General features: G+C 37.9%; 1 protein-coding gene across 7 annotated transcripts in view; it reads right to left on the reverse strand.

Annotated features, from left to right (window-relative positions):
- The window catches only part of LOC310894975 (sodium channel protein type 5 subunit alpha-like), a 28,384-nt gene extending 13,004 nt beyond the window's left edge, over nucleotides 1-15,380 (reverse strand). For 2 of the 7 annotated variants that reach the window (XM_083825723.1, XM_083825717.1), the window contains exons 1-13: nucleotides 15,196-15,380; nucleotides 14,600-14,657; nucleotides 13,787-13,928; nucleotides 13,100-13,297; nucleotides 11,963-12,142; nucleotides 11,041-11,442; nucleotides 10,371-10,500; nucleotides 8,188-8,426; nucleotides 7,648-7,848; nucleotides 6,269-6,622; nucleotides 4,016-4,450; nucleotides 2,794-2,940; nucleotides 1,524-1,644 (exon numbers count right to left, since the gene is read on the reverse strand). In XM_083825723.1, the coding sequence (XP_083681849.1) occupies nucleotides 1,524-1,644; nucleotides 2,794-2,940; nucleotides 4,016-4,450; nucleotides 6,269-6,622; nucleotides 7,648-7,848; nucleotides 8,188-8,426; nucleotides 10,371-10,500; nucleotides 11,041-11,442; nucleotides 11,963-12,142; nucleotides 13,100-13,297; nucleotides 13,787-13,928; nucleotides 14,600-14,657; nucleotides 15,196-15,202 (2,614 nt within the window). In that variant the 5' untranslated portion in view covers nucleotides 15,203-15,380. Of the gene's footprint in view, nucleotides 1-1,523; nucleotides 1,645-2,793; nucleotides 2,941-4,015; nucleotides 4,451-6,268; nucleotides 6,623-7,647; nucleotides 7,849-8,187; nucleotides 8,427-10,370; nucleotides 10,501-11,040; nucleotides 11,443-11,962; nucleotides 12,143-13,099; nucleotides 13,298-13,786; nucleotides 14,208-14,599; nucleotides 14,658-14,878 lie in introns of those variants that run through there. The other 5 variants (XM_083825720.1, XM_083825718.1, XM_083825719.1 and 2 more) reach the window with 5 other exon arrangements.
- Between the last annotated feature and the right edge of the window lie 678 nt (nucleotides 15,381-16,058).

A 16,058-nucleotide genomic window follows, 5' to 3' on the forward strand; every position in this document is an offset into this window, starting at 1 on the left:
ACAAGATGTTTCACAGTTCTTCTTTGGAGCAGGGAAAAAAAAAATCTTCATTTCTTTTGTTCAAACAGCTGCATTGACAAATAATGCCATTTATAAAGTAGTTTTGAAAAAAAAAATCCCGAATATCAGAAATCTGACATTAGTTTTATTAAACCAATATGCAAACTGCAATGCGTATACAGTGAATCTCTCAGGATTTATCATGTATAGCATATAATAGTAATAATATATTTTAACTACACAGGGAGTGCTTAGCATTCAGGTGCAAAAACCTCTCTAACTTCAAATAGTTTCTACGTGCTTCACTTATCGATTCAATCCCAAAACTGTGCATTAGAAGTTTCATTGACCCAAAAAGGGCATAGGAAAAAAAAGAAAAAAAAAAAAAAAAGCCAGCTCTGCAGAACAGGTCAATGAGGGGATGGGAACAATTACAGCCAGATTTGATTTATCTGTATTCTCAGCAGATAAAATACCCAGGAAATAGCGCTTGAGTGGGAAGGTAGTGGCAAGAGGAAGGCTCTGCCTTTGGGAGCAGGGAAGAAAGCAAGGCCAGAGTGCAGTGGGAGCTGCTGCTAGGCTGCACATATGCAAGGCTGGAAAAGTCCCTCCTGATCATTTTGTGATATAAGGAAGCTTGAAAGGATGGAAAACAATTAAATCAAGGAGAATTTAGATGAATGGATGGAAATGGTGGTCAGACAGGCTGATTGGGCAAGCAAAGAGCAAAGCAGAAAGTTGAAGCGCTGGCAACAAATGAACCCACAGCTGACTTTTTAATTTATTTTTTTTAAGTTTATTCTCTCCCATCTAATACTGGAAGGACAGTGATTAACCCTGGCTGTCAGTAGTGATAGCTACTGAGAAAAATCTTGAGAGCCATTTCTTTTCTTCTTATGAAAACCACACGCTGTTGTTTCATCTTTGTACGGGAAGATTTCACAAAAGCAGTGAACGCAACCTGCAAGGACAGTTTGTACAGCTAGATGTTGTACAAAGATTTGATAAGGGATTCCCATGTTATTGTCCTATAGAAACTGACCTTCATCCTAACAGATTCTCTCTGCTTGTTGCACTCTTTTTTTTTTTGTTGTTATTTTTCATGAATCACTATTCAAGGAAGAAACATCTATCCAGTTGCAAGGCATTAACATATCTGTGTGCCAAATGCCTTATTCCAGTACCCATTGTCAGCTGAGATCTGATCCCCTAAAGTGACTTTGATTCTGTCCAGTAGGGTGGAATTTACCTTGCCTTACTATAATTATCTCCACTTTTGGGGTCTGGTCTTTGCCACTGCCCAGGTCCCAGTTAGAAGCATTCCCCTTGGTTTTTAAGGAGAGGGAGTTTATTTTTCAGGTGCCACAATCTCTCCATCCAATAGAGAGAACAATGATTAAGCCATTAGTTGACAACTAAAATTAAGTGAAATTAATCTCACCCTATCAGCTCAGCATTGCGAGAGAAACAGGTTTATTTTTGATATTTCTCACTTTCCAGCCATGTAACCAGGAGAGCCTTACCTTCTGGAAAACACTTTTCTGGAGTCTTCATGTCCTCAGCAAACTCTGGAATCTGCCTCAAAAGTTCTTCAGGATTTGTCAGATCCACTGTGCTGCCTTCAGAGGAGCTGGCACTGTCAAACTACCAAGCAAAATAAGATCAGGTGTTGATTCTTCCTACATTCAGTTCCAAATGAATAAATTCATCCATGAGCAAATAAAATTCAAAATCAAAACTTGAGTATGTGCTAATATTTCAAATAGGGTTAGTAACGGAATGGACTTTGTGACTTTAAAAGTATATGAGCTTTGAAGTAACAATAGGTGCATTTGACCAGGAGCCAAAGTCATATACTTACAGTATCTACATGCATGAACCAGCTTGAACTGTTTAATAAGCTCATAAATTAGAGATTTTAACTTGCTTATGAGTGCACATAGACCTCAAAGAGGGATAAGCTTTAGCCGGGTAAAACCCAGAAAAATAAGAAAATGCATTAAACAGGAAAAACAGATAAATATAACCTTCTGTCAGGAACTGAACACCCATGATAGTATTTATGAATTAAAAATCGGAAACGTATAGCATATTCTTCAGTTCCAAAGCTTTTCTCTGTCCCCTCACACAATATAAAATGAATGATGAGTCATCTGTTTGGTACCAACGACTTACTCTGTGCTTTTGTTTTTATTTTTTAATGTTTCTCTGTTGCTGGAGCAGACATTATTTTCTTGAACATTTACATTATTCAAAATTCATCTTAATTTATTTATGAATAACTACTGACTTCAATTTCATAATGAACAACTCATTTCAAGTATTACATTTCTTGAAATTGAGATATTTAGGACACAGAGCAACTTGCTGGAATTTCCTACTCTTACTTGGAAATATCTCTCTCCTTTTATGACACACACAACCTTTTATTTCTCCCCTCCCCCCCCCCTCCTTTTTTTTTTGTGGACTCCGATTTCAAGAAATGGGAAGCAGCAGAAAATGTTATAAAGTATTTATTTGAATCAAATTATTTTGTAGTTTTTCCATTTCTAAAATCTTTATCTTTCCTATACATACATTTTTCTTAAAATCAATTTGTAGAAACCCAGCATGGTTTCATTTTCATTCACAGAATTCTGGCTCCATCATTAACCAGCCAGACTGGCTACTGCAAGCTCAGTGCCACTGCCGCCACTGAAATCCACTCCAGCAAATCTTTGAGCAGAAATGTAGCCAAGCCTGACCAGTATTGGAAAGTCAATGTCATATAAAATCTCTCTATACATATGTTACCTCTTTTTGCTCTGGTGATGATGGTTCAGCCTTCCTATCTTTTCCTAGGTAAAGCACACTGAATTCTTCAGAGGAAAGTCCTGACCCCTTGCTCCAGCTTCCTGAATTTTTCCCTCTTTCTCCCCTTTGCCTCAGATGATTTTCCTCCTGAAAATAATCTGTGGGTTAGCAAGGTTTTCTTTTTCTTTTGGGGGAGTGGGTAAATTGGAAGGGAAAGAAAGATAAGATGTACACTTCAATTAAAGAGGATTTCTCTGGTCAAAAGTCATAAGATATGATCTTTTTGAGTTTCTGATTTTACCTAAGGATAGAGATGGGGAATTTTTTCCTAATGGCCATGCAGCAAACTAAGGAATTAATAATTCATAATTCAGTGAAGTAGTCAAAAGCTGGACCCAGAGACTATTGAAGTGAACGCATGGGGATTGAGATGGAAACTTCAGGCAGGAAACATTAACACAAGAAAGGGGATATTATATGGTTAAATCAGAACTGAAAAATAAAATCAGAAAAACAAACAAACAAAAAAATAGGATAGTATATGCTATCATGGAAGAAACATGACCTCAGTGGAGATAGCCCATACTTAATACTTCTACCTTGCTCTAATAATTACTATATAGTAATTATATAGTTATTAATAATTACTATATAGTTATATATTATATTACTTATATAGTTATATGTTATATATATATATTATAGTTACATATTATATATATATTACCATATAGACAGCAAGGATGAAAGATAAAGAATGGCACAGGGCTGTAAGTCTGAATATTATGAATCCATGATAGTGTCCTTTGTGTATTTTTGCTTTGTCATCCAGAAAATAGCAAAATAGTTTGCATTATTTATTTCACGTTTAACATACAAAATTCCAAGGACACAAAGGATTACCACAATTTCCCATGGACAACCCATGAATTCTGTAATTATCCATGCATAACACAGCATGTCAACCAGGAATTCCTGCAGCGAAGCCAGAAGTTTATGGTCTTTCTTTTAGGACCATAATTATTTATTTTAAAAGGCTCCAAGCGATCAAGTTACCCTCATTCAAAATATTCTTATTTGTTTCTAACTCAAAATCTGGTAACTCATTGGAAATGGATCAGTGTATGCCACCCTGTTCTGCTAGAGACAGTCTTCCACCATACATGCATCCTTCAATATATATGCACCTTAGTATGTCAACATAAACAAAGAAATGTATTACCTGCTTACTGTATTCTGTGTCTGTAAATGTGCTCAGTTTATCATCATCTTCAAAACCATCACTTGTATTCTCTGCCTCAGCAATAGGGACACAAACAAATACATTGGGATTGGTAATAAAATCTTCAAGCCCTGCACAGTTTTCCCATTTTTTTTCACCCCATTCATTATTGTAATTCTCTTTAGAATTTTTTCTTTCTTTTCCCAGACCAAGTGGGTTCTGGGCTGTCAATTTGTTTTTCTTTCTCTGTGCTTTCTTTAGATGCCTGAGCTTTCCACAACAGGTGTCCCACGTAACACTCTTCACAAAGTGAAATCCCTTGTTAATCCGAGCAAAGGCAATCCGAAGATTGTTCATCTCTCCATCGTCTTCTGCTGTCTGGAGACAGTCGGTACTGAAGGAATTCAGCAGCAATGCAATGAAAAGGTTGAGGACCTGAAAGTCATTGAAATAATGATAAAATAAAAAGCCTGGAGAGTAGCATTAAAGAAGTCTAAATTGTGATGTTGAAGAAGACAGATGCTATCAAAGCTCAGTCTTACTGAGCAAACCTAAAGAAAGCAAAAATGAAATGGCTATGACTGATCACATTACAATTGATTAAGTAAATTTCTCTTTCAGAAAGCTTAATATTCTCATGTCCCTCTTCCCCCAAAAGTTGTTTAAAATGGCACCTAATTATTTGGCCAAAACAACTTTTCAAAGGTTATAGTAGTAACAAAGACTACAGTCATGGCCAGTCGGTTTAATAATGATTACTTTTTCAAACTACAATTAAATCAGGTCTCTGTGAACACTTTTCTAAAATTAAATGTACACTCAGATTCAGGCTTAGCAATTCTGTTAAATGTACAACACTGTTGCAAAAATCAGAATCGAGAGTAAATCAAAGTGAGATTTTCTCCCTGTTTTTGAGAACATTTTAAAAGAAATAAATTCAAACACCTTTTTTCTTTTTTTCTTTTCATTTCTTTTTTTTTTTTTTTTAAGGAATGGGAGAATAAAACAGGCGTTTGTTTTTTTGTTGTGGTTGTTATCTTGGTTGATTAGTTGTCATGTGTGGGGTTTTTTTTTTGTTTTTTTGTTTTTTTTCAGAATTAGCCTTCTGATGCTATTTGGGATGAGACTTATGCTGCTCAATTTTTGTCATATCAGAAGTGGGCAAATAGCACCACCCTGAGTCATCCAGGAACCTCCACAGTCAGCAGAGAACATTAGACCTCCAGAGACCAATTCACTCCATCTGTCTTAGTTATTCACCTTAGGTTAGAATAAATTTCACTCTTCAATATCTCACTGTTATCTTTCATAATAAGAAAACATAAACAAGGAGCATAGGCTAAGTACTTAATTGTTTGACAGTTAACATTATGTTATATGAATATCACTCAGCATTTCATCACCAAAATGAATCATCAAGGCATAAAAGAGGCAGGACTTCAAACCTGGGGATTTGGGATTCAGCTACGGAACAGATATTTTCTATAAAGCACTACCTAAAGTTAATTATTTTCAGCAGTTTCTTAAATTAAAGGAAGATGGGTATATTAATAATAAGAAGAATGACATGAGAAACAAAGCTAAAAAAAACATTTTTATTATTTGGGCAGTAAGAATTGACTGAAGGGGACTGTGAAGGAAGCTTTCCCCCTAAACCCCTGCATGGGTTTATGAGGCTGTGCAGAGCATGGATCAAGAGCATGGATCCACAGCAGGATCTTCATGGAAGTGATTGGCATAAGCTGTAGCTCTTGCATGTAAATAGACATTCAGAGGACTCATTTATACAGATGAACAAAGAAAATCCTGATTTTATTGATAGCAGTGTAGATTCTGCTATTTGCTGATAAAGAATTCAATACACTTGTGAATCCTAGAAAAATAAAATTTTAAAACAAACAAACAAAAAAGCCACAAAAAAAAATTTAATTTACAGAGAGACTTAAGCATTTAGCTCTGTTAATTCATGCAGGTAAGTCATAATACTTGCTGATTTTTTACATCCAAATCCCAAGAAGAAAAGTTGTTTCCTGTTTCAAGTTGCACATGGAAAGGTCAAGTGATGTTATGTGCAGAAAAAATACTAAATATGAAAATATGGATAGCAACTCAATGCCAAAAGGTAGAAGAGGCTTTTAAAGACTATAGCAGACACAGGTAACTCTTCTACATGTGTTTGGGGGACTACTTTTTGTCAGTAAAGTTGATTCTACCATTGATGAGATAAAGAGAATAAAACATTGGAAAACTCACCACTAAATTTCCTATCACCATGACCAGCAGAAAGACAAGAAGGCACAGTGGTTTTTCAGCTACCACCATGCAGTCCCACATAGTTTCAATCCATTCTCCACACAGAATTCGGAAAATGACGAGGAACGAATGGAAAAAGTCCATCATGTGCCAGCGTGGCTTGCCATTTTTGTTTATTTTAAGTATGTTGTCTCTATAGTTTGACCCAAAAAGTTGCACTCCTACTATAGCAAAAATAAAAACTATGATTGCCAGGACAAGGGTCAGGTTACTCAGCGCGCCCAGAGAGTTACCAATGATTTTAATAAGAGTGTTTAAAGTTGGCCAGGACTTTGCCAGTTTGAAGACCCTCAGCTGTGTAAAAACATAAAAAGTTGTGTTAGACATCAGCAAAGATAACCCACCTTTGCATTGTTCAGGCCTGCAAAACTATTCTATAAATGTTCGGAGCTCCTCCATCAATATAATGTTTATGGCACTGTGACACTAACACTTCAAAAAAAAAAGCATTTATAGATTTTTATTTTTTTTAATCTGGGCAACATTACAGAGATAAACTGGCAACCTCCTTAAGGAACTGGGTAATCCAATTCCCTGATAAGGTCTTGGCCCACACAGGCAGTTTCTTACTTGATACAGATTATGTAATCTCCCTGATGAAGATTATGGTATCCAATTTACATGAAACAAAAATGACCAAAGCTAGGAGACCAGTTCCCATTTTACAATAAAAAGTGTCTTTCTTTCTGTAACGCAACCCAAATCAGTCCATACTTTCCCAGGGCAGTGGTCACAGCACCGAGCCTGCTGGAATTCAAGAAGCATTTGGACAATACTCTCAGACACAGGGTCTGATTTTTTGGGCGGTCTTTTGGGGACCCAGGAATTGGACTCAATGATCCTTGTGGGTCCCTTCCAGCTTGGGATATTCTATGATCTATGAATAATCTCTGCTTCAGTTGTGATGGAATGAGTTAAAGTAACTGGCATGATAAGCTCTCCCTATTTTTCTTCATAGTACATGATATGAATACCTTACCATCAGTTCATGTCTATTTTGAAGTATTTTTCTTTCTAAATTTGTACTCTGACACTTTTTCCTAAGACTACTTGTGCTAGTATTTCATTTTCAACTCCTGTTTTGCAACATCTCTACTCTGGAATATTTTTTCTCTGAATACTTCTTACTATATTGAAAGGAAATATAAATGTCATTAAACTTCAACTCTAATATCACAAGTTTGACAATATGTTTCTTATTGCCACTGCTTAGAAAATAAAATAAATCATTTCCTGCATCTTAACTGCAGACAACAGAAGTATTCTCTATTGTATTCACAACATAGTGCTTTATACAATGGAGTAAATGTAAGGCTTACCAGTCTGAAGGATCGTAAAACTGACAGGGTTCCTCCTTTTCTTCTCTCTTTCTTGCCTTTGTGTTTGGGTAAACTCAGTTCTATTAAACTCAATGTGACAATTATGCTGTCAAAAATATTCCAGGGCTGCTGAAAATAATAATAGGGATCTAGAGCAATGATTTTAAAGATCATTTCTGCAGTGAAGATTCCTGTAAAGACCTGTGACCAAGAAATAGTAGCATCAGCATAAAAGTTGCCATGAATTTATCTTATCTTTAGACTATGTGTCCACAAATATAGTAAACATTCATGGACAGGCCAAAAAAAACCCAACTATTTTTATGATCTTTTAATGGAATTTTTATTAAAATGGGGGGATTGTTTTCTGCTCTTTCAGGAGTGTGTTAGAAGGGCATCAATAAAATCTTGGAGTCAACTATATCAGAAATTTAGAGTTCCTTAATCTTTCATTTTTACAGCTACTTTTTGTGTCTCAAGTGAAAACAGTCATCAATCAATCCTTGGTATAAAAGGTCAGAGAGTTGAAAATTTGCTTACCAAGTTGCCTACATTAAGCATTGATTTAAAATTATTTGACATATTATTGTGTTCCAGTGCCATGAACAAAGTGTTCATCACAATGCAAAGAGTGATGGTGAGATCAATAAAAGGATCCTTTATGAAAGCAGCTACTTTTTTCTTGATTCTCAACCAAAGTGGACAACAGTCCCAAATTAGATACTTTAAAGCAAAATCTTTCAGGCATGGCGGGCATCTCCGTTGGGATTCTTCAAGTTCTAAAAACAAAAGAAAACCCCATTGTAGTTAAATCGTTGCTGAGGAAGGTGGTGAAATACTAACTTCAAGGAGTCAAAAGACCAGAGAAGAAAAAAGAACCTGAAAACCCATACAGAGACCCAAAGCTTCCCTGCACTTTCCACCGCTCATGTAAAACCTACACCAAATAAACACAAAGATAAAATTCAGAGAAAATTGGATTCAAAATTAATTGAAGGGAAGTTACTTTAAAAGCTGTTGGATCAAGCTTTAGGTACAGACTCATCCTAGGATCATCTGACCCAAATCAGATGTTTGGGATGTAGAGGCCACATCTCAGCCTCTCATCCTTGGAGCTCTTGATAGGCAATAGAGCAGCTAAGGCCCTTTTCATCTGATCCTTATGTAGACATCTAGGACACTGGCTGTATCACACACGACAACTGTCTCCATCGACTCTTAAAAGAGTTTAGAACAGCAGTGGTGGATGTTCACGTGAGGCAAACCCAAAAGACCGTGCCCAAAATTTCACCTTAGGCCACTTCTGTTGGAAAGTTCATGCCTATCGTTTTCCAGCTGATGCAAGCAGCAATATATCTCAATTTTCTATAAGCAAAACATGGAATAGAAGCTGTTCTGCTAGTGTCATTTAAAAGCTTTTGGTCAAATATAAACCTCATGGCTTTTCTTCCTTCAACATGAATATTAATGTGTGCTCAAAAACACTTTTATCCCTGTCAAAGTTCTGTGCAAATTCATTGACAAACTGGACCTCACTAATCATTCCCTTTCTGTTTGTATTTAGGGTTAAGTAAATAGTTTCTGTGGATGCCAAAATTTTTCAAATGTCTTATGAGCTGGATCTGACTTGTAACCTTTTCTTCTTTGTACATGTCCTTATTTCCCCTCCCAGTTCAGTCGCCATTTCTTCTCCTCTGGGCTCAAGTCTCCGATTCCACCCCACATTACTTATTCAAGCGTGATCACCCTGACTCAACCCCCCTCCAGATCTAGCTTTTGCTTTCTGTTCCTCCTGACCAGATGGCTTCTTTATTTACCCTGTGTGGATCTGGCAGAACCGGTGTTCAGATCCCAGCAAAGACAATCTCTGCTCCCTCTTCTGATACCTACTCTTAGTTTAATCCACATTCACTTAGAGCTATGGGGGAAAGCCTGGTTCCCAGGTCACAGCTGAATGTCTGCAGCACAGCCCAAATTATTGTTGAATTAAACTTGAAAGCAAGGCTGCATGGGATGTGTTTCCACGGAGATTTTCCCAAGAGTGATTTAGAGAAATTTAAGAAAAGGGAACATCCTGCCAAAATGCTACCCCCCTGCCAAATCCTACACTTGTTTTCCAAGAACTGTTGATAGAGATCCAACACAAAAACATAAATTTCTTCCTCATCCTGGTCCAGAAAACATCTGGACAATTCAGATTTATTTTTTTTTTTTAACCCCCAGAAAGTTCTGCAGTGAAACTATCAAGTAGCATAATAACAGTAAGTGATACAACCCTTACTACCCTCAAAAATTCACATGGAAAGGTATGTTAAGCACTCAAACCCCAGGAAATGCCACAATTAGTTTTGCTTGTGTAATCCTAACATGGGATTCTGCATGTGTACGTCTCTACCAGTGACACAACAGTAGTCACAGGGTCAGGAGGAGAAGCCACTGTCCCAGTCCTGCTCCTCACCCACTAGAGAAATTCCTTCCACCCACCATCACTCCAAGTCCCTCCTCTGTCTGTCTTAAGAAATGAGATCTTATGATAGGCAAAGGACGTGTTCCAGCACATAAAAACAGTGTGATAATGCTTTAAAAAAAATATATCCAAATTAATGATGAAATTCCTACACAGCTACAAATCTATGTTAATGTTTAAGAAACGTATTGACATTTTGGTCTTTTTCCCTAGCATTACCTTATGATTGAAATAAGCGTAACAAGGAGCCACTTACCCTCCAAGACACTGGTAATTATGCTGACTGCACTTGCTGCCCTTTGTCTCTGAAATGCCTCATTAAAGTACTCCACTGACAGATGAGGATGCAAATGCATCATGCTGCTCTCATCATTTACAGCTGGCTGCTTAAAGAAGTAAACACGATTAGGGAGATACCACAGGAATAAAATGAAGTAGGATGCAATGATGGGTAACTATGAAAGTTAATAGGAATGATGACAAGCAGCCAGATAAATGCACCGTTCTACAAGATGTAATAGGTGTTCAGAGCGAAGGTCCTACACTTCAGTAATAATGCTACAGTAAATGGATCCCCCAAGCATGTAATAGCAACAAGGCAAACACAAATCTTGGAAATAGGTGTAGGAGGGCAAACAGGCCCAGAATATATTCCAGGGACTAATGGAAAAGGAGAGAGATGAGGGGTAAAGTGGTAGAAAAGCATCTCTACCCACTTGGTAAACTTATAGGCAAAGCTTCTGTATGATGCTAGAGTTGCTGTGTAGGAGAAATAGGTATTGCTCAAGACGATCACCCTGGGTGGGGCATAGAATAAAAAAGCTCTCCCTGTTTGTTACAATGCCAGCATTAGAAACATACCTAAAAATCCTACCACTGATGGAGAAACCATAATATGAAGTACATACTTAACAACTTTTTCTTACCAGATCACCCTTCCCTGGGTCTTCCATTACTGGCGGAAGTGGAACCCCTTCAGTAGATGCTGGATCTAGACCGTGCACCTTGCCATTCCCTCCTCCCATCACTGAAATCATGCCATTGCAGTCATCCGTGTTGGTCCACTTGCCTCCCTGCCCGCAGCTGGGGGTAGCAGGATGGGAGCCATGGCTTGCTTGGCTCTGCACGCTGCAGCGTCTTCCCACCTGCGGCACCGACAGTGACCTCCCCTGGATTTCGTTCTCCCCTGCACTGCGGGTCTCCTCATCACCAAAATCCACTTTGGAGTCGACTTCTAAGGCAGGTATTTGGAAATTGAATACACTCCCGTGGCTCAGCCTGCGTTTCACCTGATTTGCATTGGGGCCGTACACCAAGCCAAGGAGAGCCTGAGAGCACAAAGAGAGAAATAAAAAGAGAATGGCATAATATCGTAGAGAAGGTTTGGGGAAGCGATAAAAGTTTAGAGTTTCATAACATTTTCTATCAACCATAGCACGTCCAAAACTCTTATTTAATTTAGATTATTCAGGAAGGATTTTGTTTAGGTTTTAAAAGGCAGATAATAAAATCTTGCCAGCTGTAGTAGCTTTTTTTTTATTTTTTTTTTAACAGACAAAGATGGAACGAAAGTTAAATTCTGATCTTTGTTCACATTTTCTATTTTTTTGAAGCTATAGAAAATGTATTTTAACTCTTATTGTAATTTCCTTTTATCCTTTGCTTATGGTATTTCCTTTTCAAATTAAATTTTACATATGATACCTCCATAGCCCATAAGGTTGTTTATTTTAAAGGTTAAAGAGTGATCAGCATTTGTAATAGGATTTGGTTTGTACTTTCAAACAGTTTATTTTAGTATTAAAATTAGAAAAGCTGTAAGGATCCCAGATTCAGACAATAGATTACCAACTTTCGTTGACTGTCTGTGGGCTGTAACTTGGGAAATTGTTGTTCTTCATAATCTTCTATCCCCAAGGACTTGTTTCTCTTTTTCCTATTGCTTCTTTCTTTGATTTCTTTGGTAGACAAAGGAGAGGCTTCGAAGGAGCTAATTGACAGGATATCAATCCCTTTAGCAGCCAATGACTAAAATTAAAACAAAAACATGGATGGCATTTTTGCTAGATACATAGAATACAAGCAGCAAGAAAACACTTCTGTGCTCCATAATATCTCATCTTAACAATCTGTATTTCACAAAAGTCAGTAAAAATCTTCCAATATGTGATAACAGTAAAAGAAAGAGGAGAGAATTTCTGCACCATATGGAGCACTGAACAATTTACTATTTGCAGTATGTTACATGATCACATGTACTGGGCTTGCCAGGGGCAAAATAATCATATTATAGCTCCTATTCCTCCATATGGCAGAATTGCTTACAATAAAAATACTCAGTTTTAAAATAAAGCTATACAATATAACTTTTTTTTCCAAACAAATGCTCAAGCACTATTAAAATTCAGTCTTGCTTTTGCATATCCTTAAGACTGTATTCACACTGTGGTTAGCTTGCCTTCCCATACTGAATTTAGAGCAATGTTTTCAAAATGCAGCAATATTTTGTTCCAGAAAATTCTAAACTATTTAAGTTACAAATGATTTTTTCACTCAACTACAATAGGCTTTGTTTCAGATGTTACTGCAGTTGATGTAAAGAATTACTGTATATTTCTGTGCTCAGCAATCCACAACAGTTAAATAGAACAGAAAGAAAAAGGCATCTACATGTTATTTTGGAAGCTGCTAGCTGATGGAATTTTACATTTTCCAGTTTTAAAATATTACTTTTCTTACACCAGACTTTGAAGATCATTATCCACAACAAAAAATCATGGTTGGAACAATATGGGAAAAATACTCAGCTGAACAAGGAAGTGCTCCTGTATCTCTACGAATCAGTGCATTCAATAACTTAACATTTGCTCCTGTTCCCACAAGTGACTGTATATCTGTATACTGTGTGGCTGTATACAAGGAGATACGCACTTTATGTGATTAATAACAGGGTGTTGAGACTTATTTTTGCAATAATTCACATACCTCCTGCTCTTTCTGCAATAATTCCATGGCTTCCCGAAATTTCCTTTCCTTTGCCTCTGTTTCAGCAATAGTGGCCTTGTTCTGGTCTTCGTATGCCATTGTTACTACAGCCAGAATCAAGTTGACTAGATAAAATGAGCCCAGAAAGATGACCAGCATGAAGAAGAGTATATACACCTTCCCAGAAGCTCTGAGGGTCTGTAAGCACAACACCCCAGAGATAAAAAATACTGTATTGAATATCAAATAGGCTTTCAATGTGTCTTTAAATTTTTCAGAAGCACGCAGCTTTCTAGACACAATGCTCTAGGAAGCTTAAATATATCTTCCTTGGCCCCTTTTCTCCACATCTTTTTCTCCCTCTTTCCATGCCATCACTTGTAAACCCATGAGGATGACTGAGGAGGCACTGTTGCATTTTTGAAGGACAGTATGAAATCTTTTAGTGTTTTTCTGAAGTCCCTAATACAACAGGTTAATAGGGATACTGCTGGGAAGCACTTCAGCATCCCTTCTCAATGAGTCAATTACGGACCACAGCTTGCTGGAAGGGAGAAGAGAGTACGCAGGCTTAATGATTCGCAGCTACTTCTTTTATTTGAGATTTCTTGTCCTCCCTAACCATTTTCTGCTTCGGATATTGTGCTACCTGGACAACCCATTCTGAACAATACACAAAGCTGGTACCTGCTGATACAGGCGCTCCCAGTAGTCCTGGGTCATCAGGCGGAATAAGGAAAGAAAAGCCCAGCCAAAGGTATCAAAACTGGTGAAACCGTAATCAGGATTGGGCCCAATTTTCAAGCATGTGTATTCTGGAGGACAGGTCCTAGAGGTAATAATAACTGCAGCTCATTCAATGTGGCAGATTCTGGAGAAAAACTTCAGTTTATGTGAGAGTTGGGATTATTATTCAGCTTTGCATTTTATTTTACTGCAAGCTAATTTTCTATGCTAGGCAGTATTTGGCTGGAAAGTGGGATGGGAAAAAGCAGCATCCACAATCCAGCAACAAAGAAAGACAGGCTAGAGAAGACCCCCAACCAAAGCCAACTCCCTCATCACCATTCCCATCTCCTGCCCCTCACCACAAAGCAACCACCTCTCCCTCCGTGCCCAAATCTGCCCTCCAAATCCATGTTTTGTTTCCCAGTTTAACAATCCCAAGCCTTCACAAAGAGAATCATGTCTGTCCTGTCCTGTAGGTGAGGCCCTTCATGTTCTCAACTCTCGTACATATGTGGGGAAGAGAAAGATAGCCCTTCTAGAAGGGCTTGAAGGAATTTAGACTTGAATAAGACAACTGCAGGTTCATGCTTCGTTCTTCACATGTATGAAATTATCTGATGATCCACCATATTTTATTGTTTGTGTTCCTGTTTCTGCAGTCAAGGAAAGCCAGGAATCACTCCTTTGTTTTCATCTCTTATGACTGAGCAAGCAGAGAACTGTTCAGACAGAGAAAACTTCTGAAGAAGAAATATTCTGAAGTGCACTTACCCAGCGCCGGGACCACATAGCAAGATGTCCGAGGAGCCTGGCTTCTGAGCAAAATGTTCTATTAAAAAAAAGGAAAAGAAAGGTAAAACCAAAGCACTTTCTAGTCTGTATCTTCTATCCTTGGAGTGGTGATGGTAACAGAGAGCTGTAAGTGTATATGCACACACATACAAATTGCTGTGTAGTAAATATGAAAAGAGCACTAAAAGAATAGAGGTTTCCAAATGCACAGCAACTACACCATGTTGCAAGATGTCCTGTCCTCATTTATACACATACTTCTGCGTATGTACAAATTTCAGACTGAAGGAAGCCCTTAAAATTGAAAGTTTTTGCAATATCACTTTGGCCCTATCTGCCAAAAGCATATCAAGAATAGAAGGGCGCAGGTTCAAGCACAGCCCAAGGTTTGGTTGTTGTTAGCACACTCTCTGGCACAGTTCTGGCAAATGACAATTAGCCCTCTCCAGGACAGAGTTTGGACAATTTTGGGGGTACCACAGATCATTTCCAACAAGCAATAAAAACAAATCACTGGTTTTAACAAAATGAAAGAGTATTTGGCTATACAGATATAAACCATGATGTGTAATTACTCTGCATAGCCGGAAAACAGGTCCTAACCCTGCTCAGCTGATAAACACAGATTTGTCCATTAGGATGCTGAAGCCATGCTCTTTTTGACCTCTTCCCCTCTTAGCATGAGTTACTCTGATGCCCGAGCTAGCAGCAGACTGAAAGTAATAGCTTCAATGCTAATAGCTAATTAGCACCATTAAGAGGTGGGTTTCATATCCCAGATGCAAGGCACATCTCATCTCTTCCTGGTGCTTCTCAAATCTCAGCTGTGCTTATCAGATAAGTCAGTGTGATTCAGAGCCAGCACAGGAATCCTTAATATCTGCTGTACTGTACCATGTAAATATACCATAAAGAAATGAGTCACTATCTGGGCTACTTTCCACCCAAATTTTGTTCACCTCTGCTCCTGCCAACCAACAAAATATAAGATTCCAGGACTGAGCTTCAGAAAACTGTAGCAACATGTAGGGTCCATGTTGCAGATGGGAACTTCACACTAAGTCAGCACCAAAACAGCCTGTGGAAAACACACCCAAAAAAATCACTTTAATTGAAAATTGGCCTTACAGGGCTGTAAGTCATAAGTCCTGTAGGAAAGACAGCCAGATTCCACTAAACTTGTCTGGCACTTCCTATTCCTTTTGCCATCATTGCATGCAAGATGGTTGGGATGGGAACAAGACAAAGCTTGAGAAGCAACACATCTTGAATTTCTTGAGCCCTACTATCTCCAGGCCATTGCCTTTATATTGCTGCAGTGTTCTGCATTTAATCAATAACAGGAAAAAAAGAGATATTTTTCTTGTTTCTTTAGCACAGAAAATTTTTATTTCTAGCTAAATTTTGTCACATCCACCTTCTCTTTTCTGTAGTATTC

Source organism: Anser anser, assembly GCF_964211835.1.
Source record: "Anser anser genome assembly, chromosome: 2".
In the NCBI taxonomy this organism is placed as follows: domain Eukaryota; kingdom Metazoa; phylum Chordata; class Aves; order Anseriformes; family Anatidae; genus Anser; species Anser anser.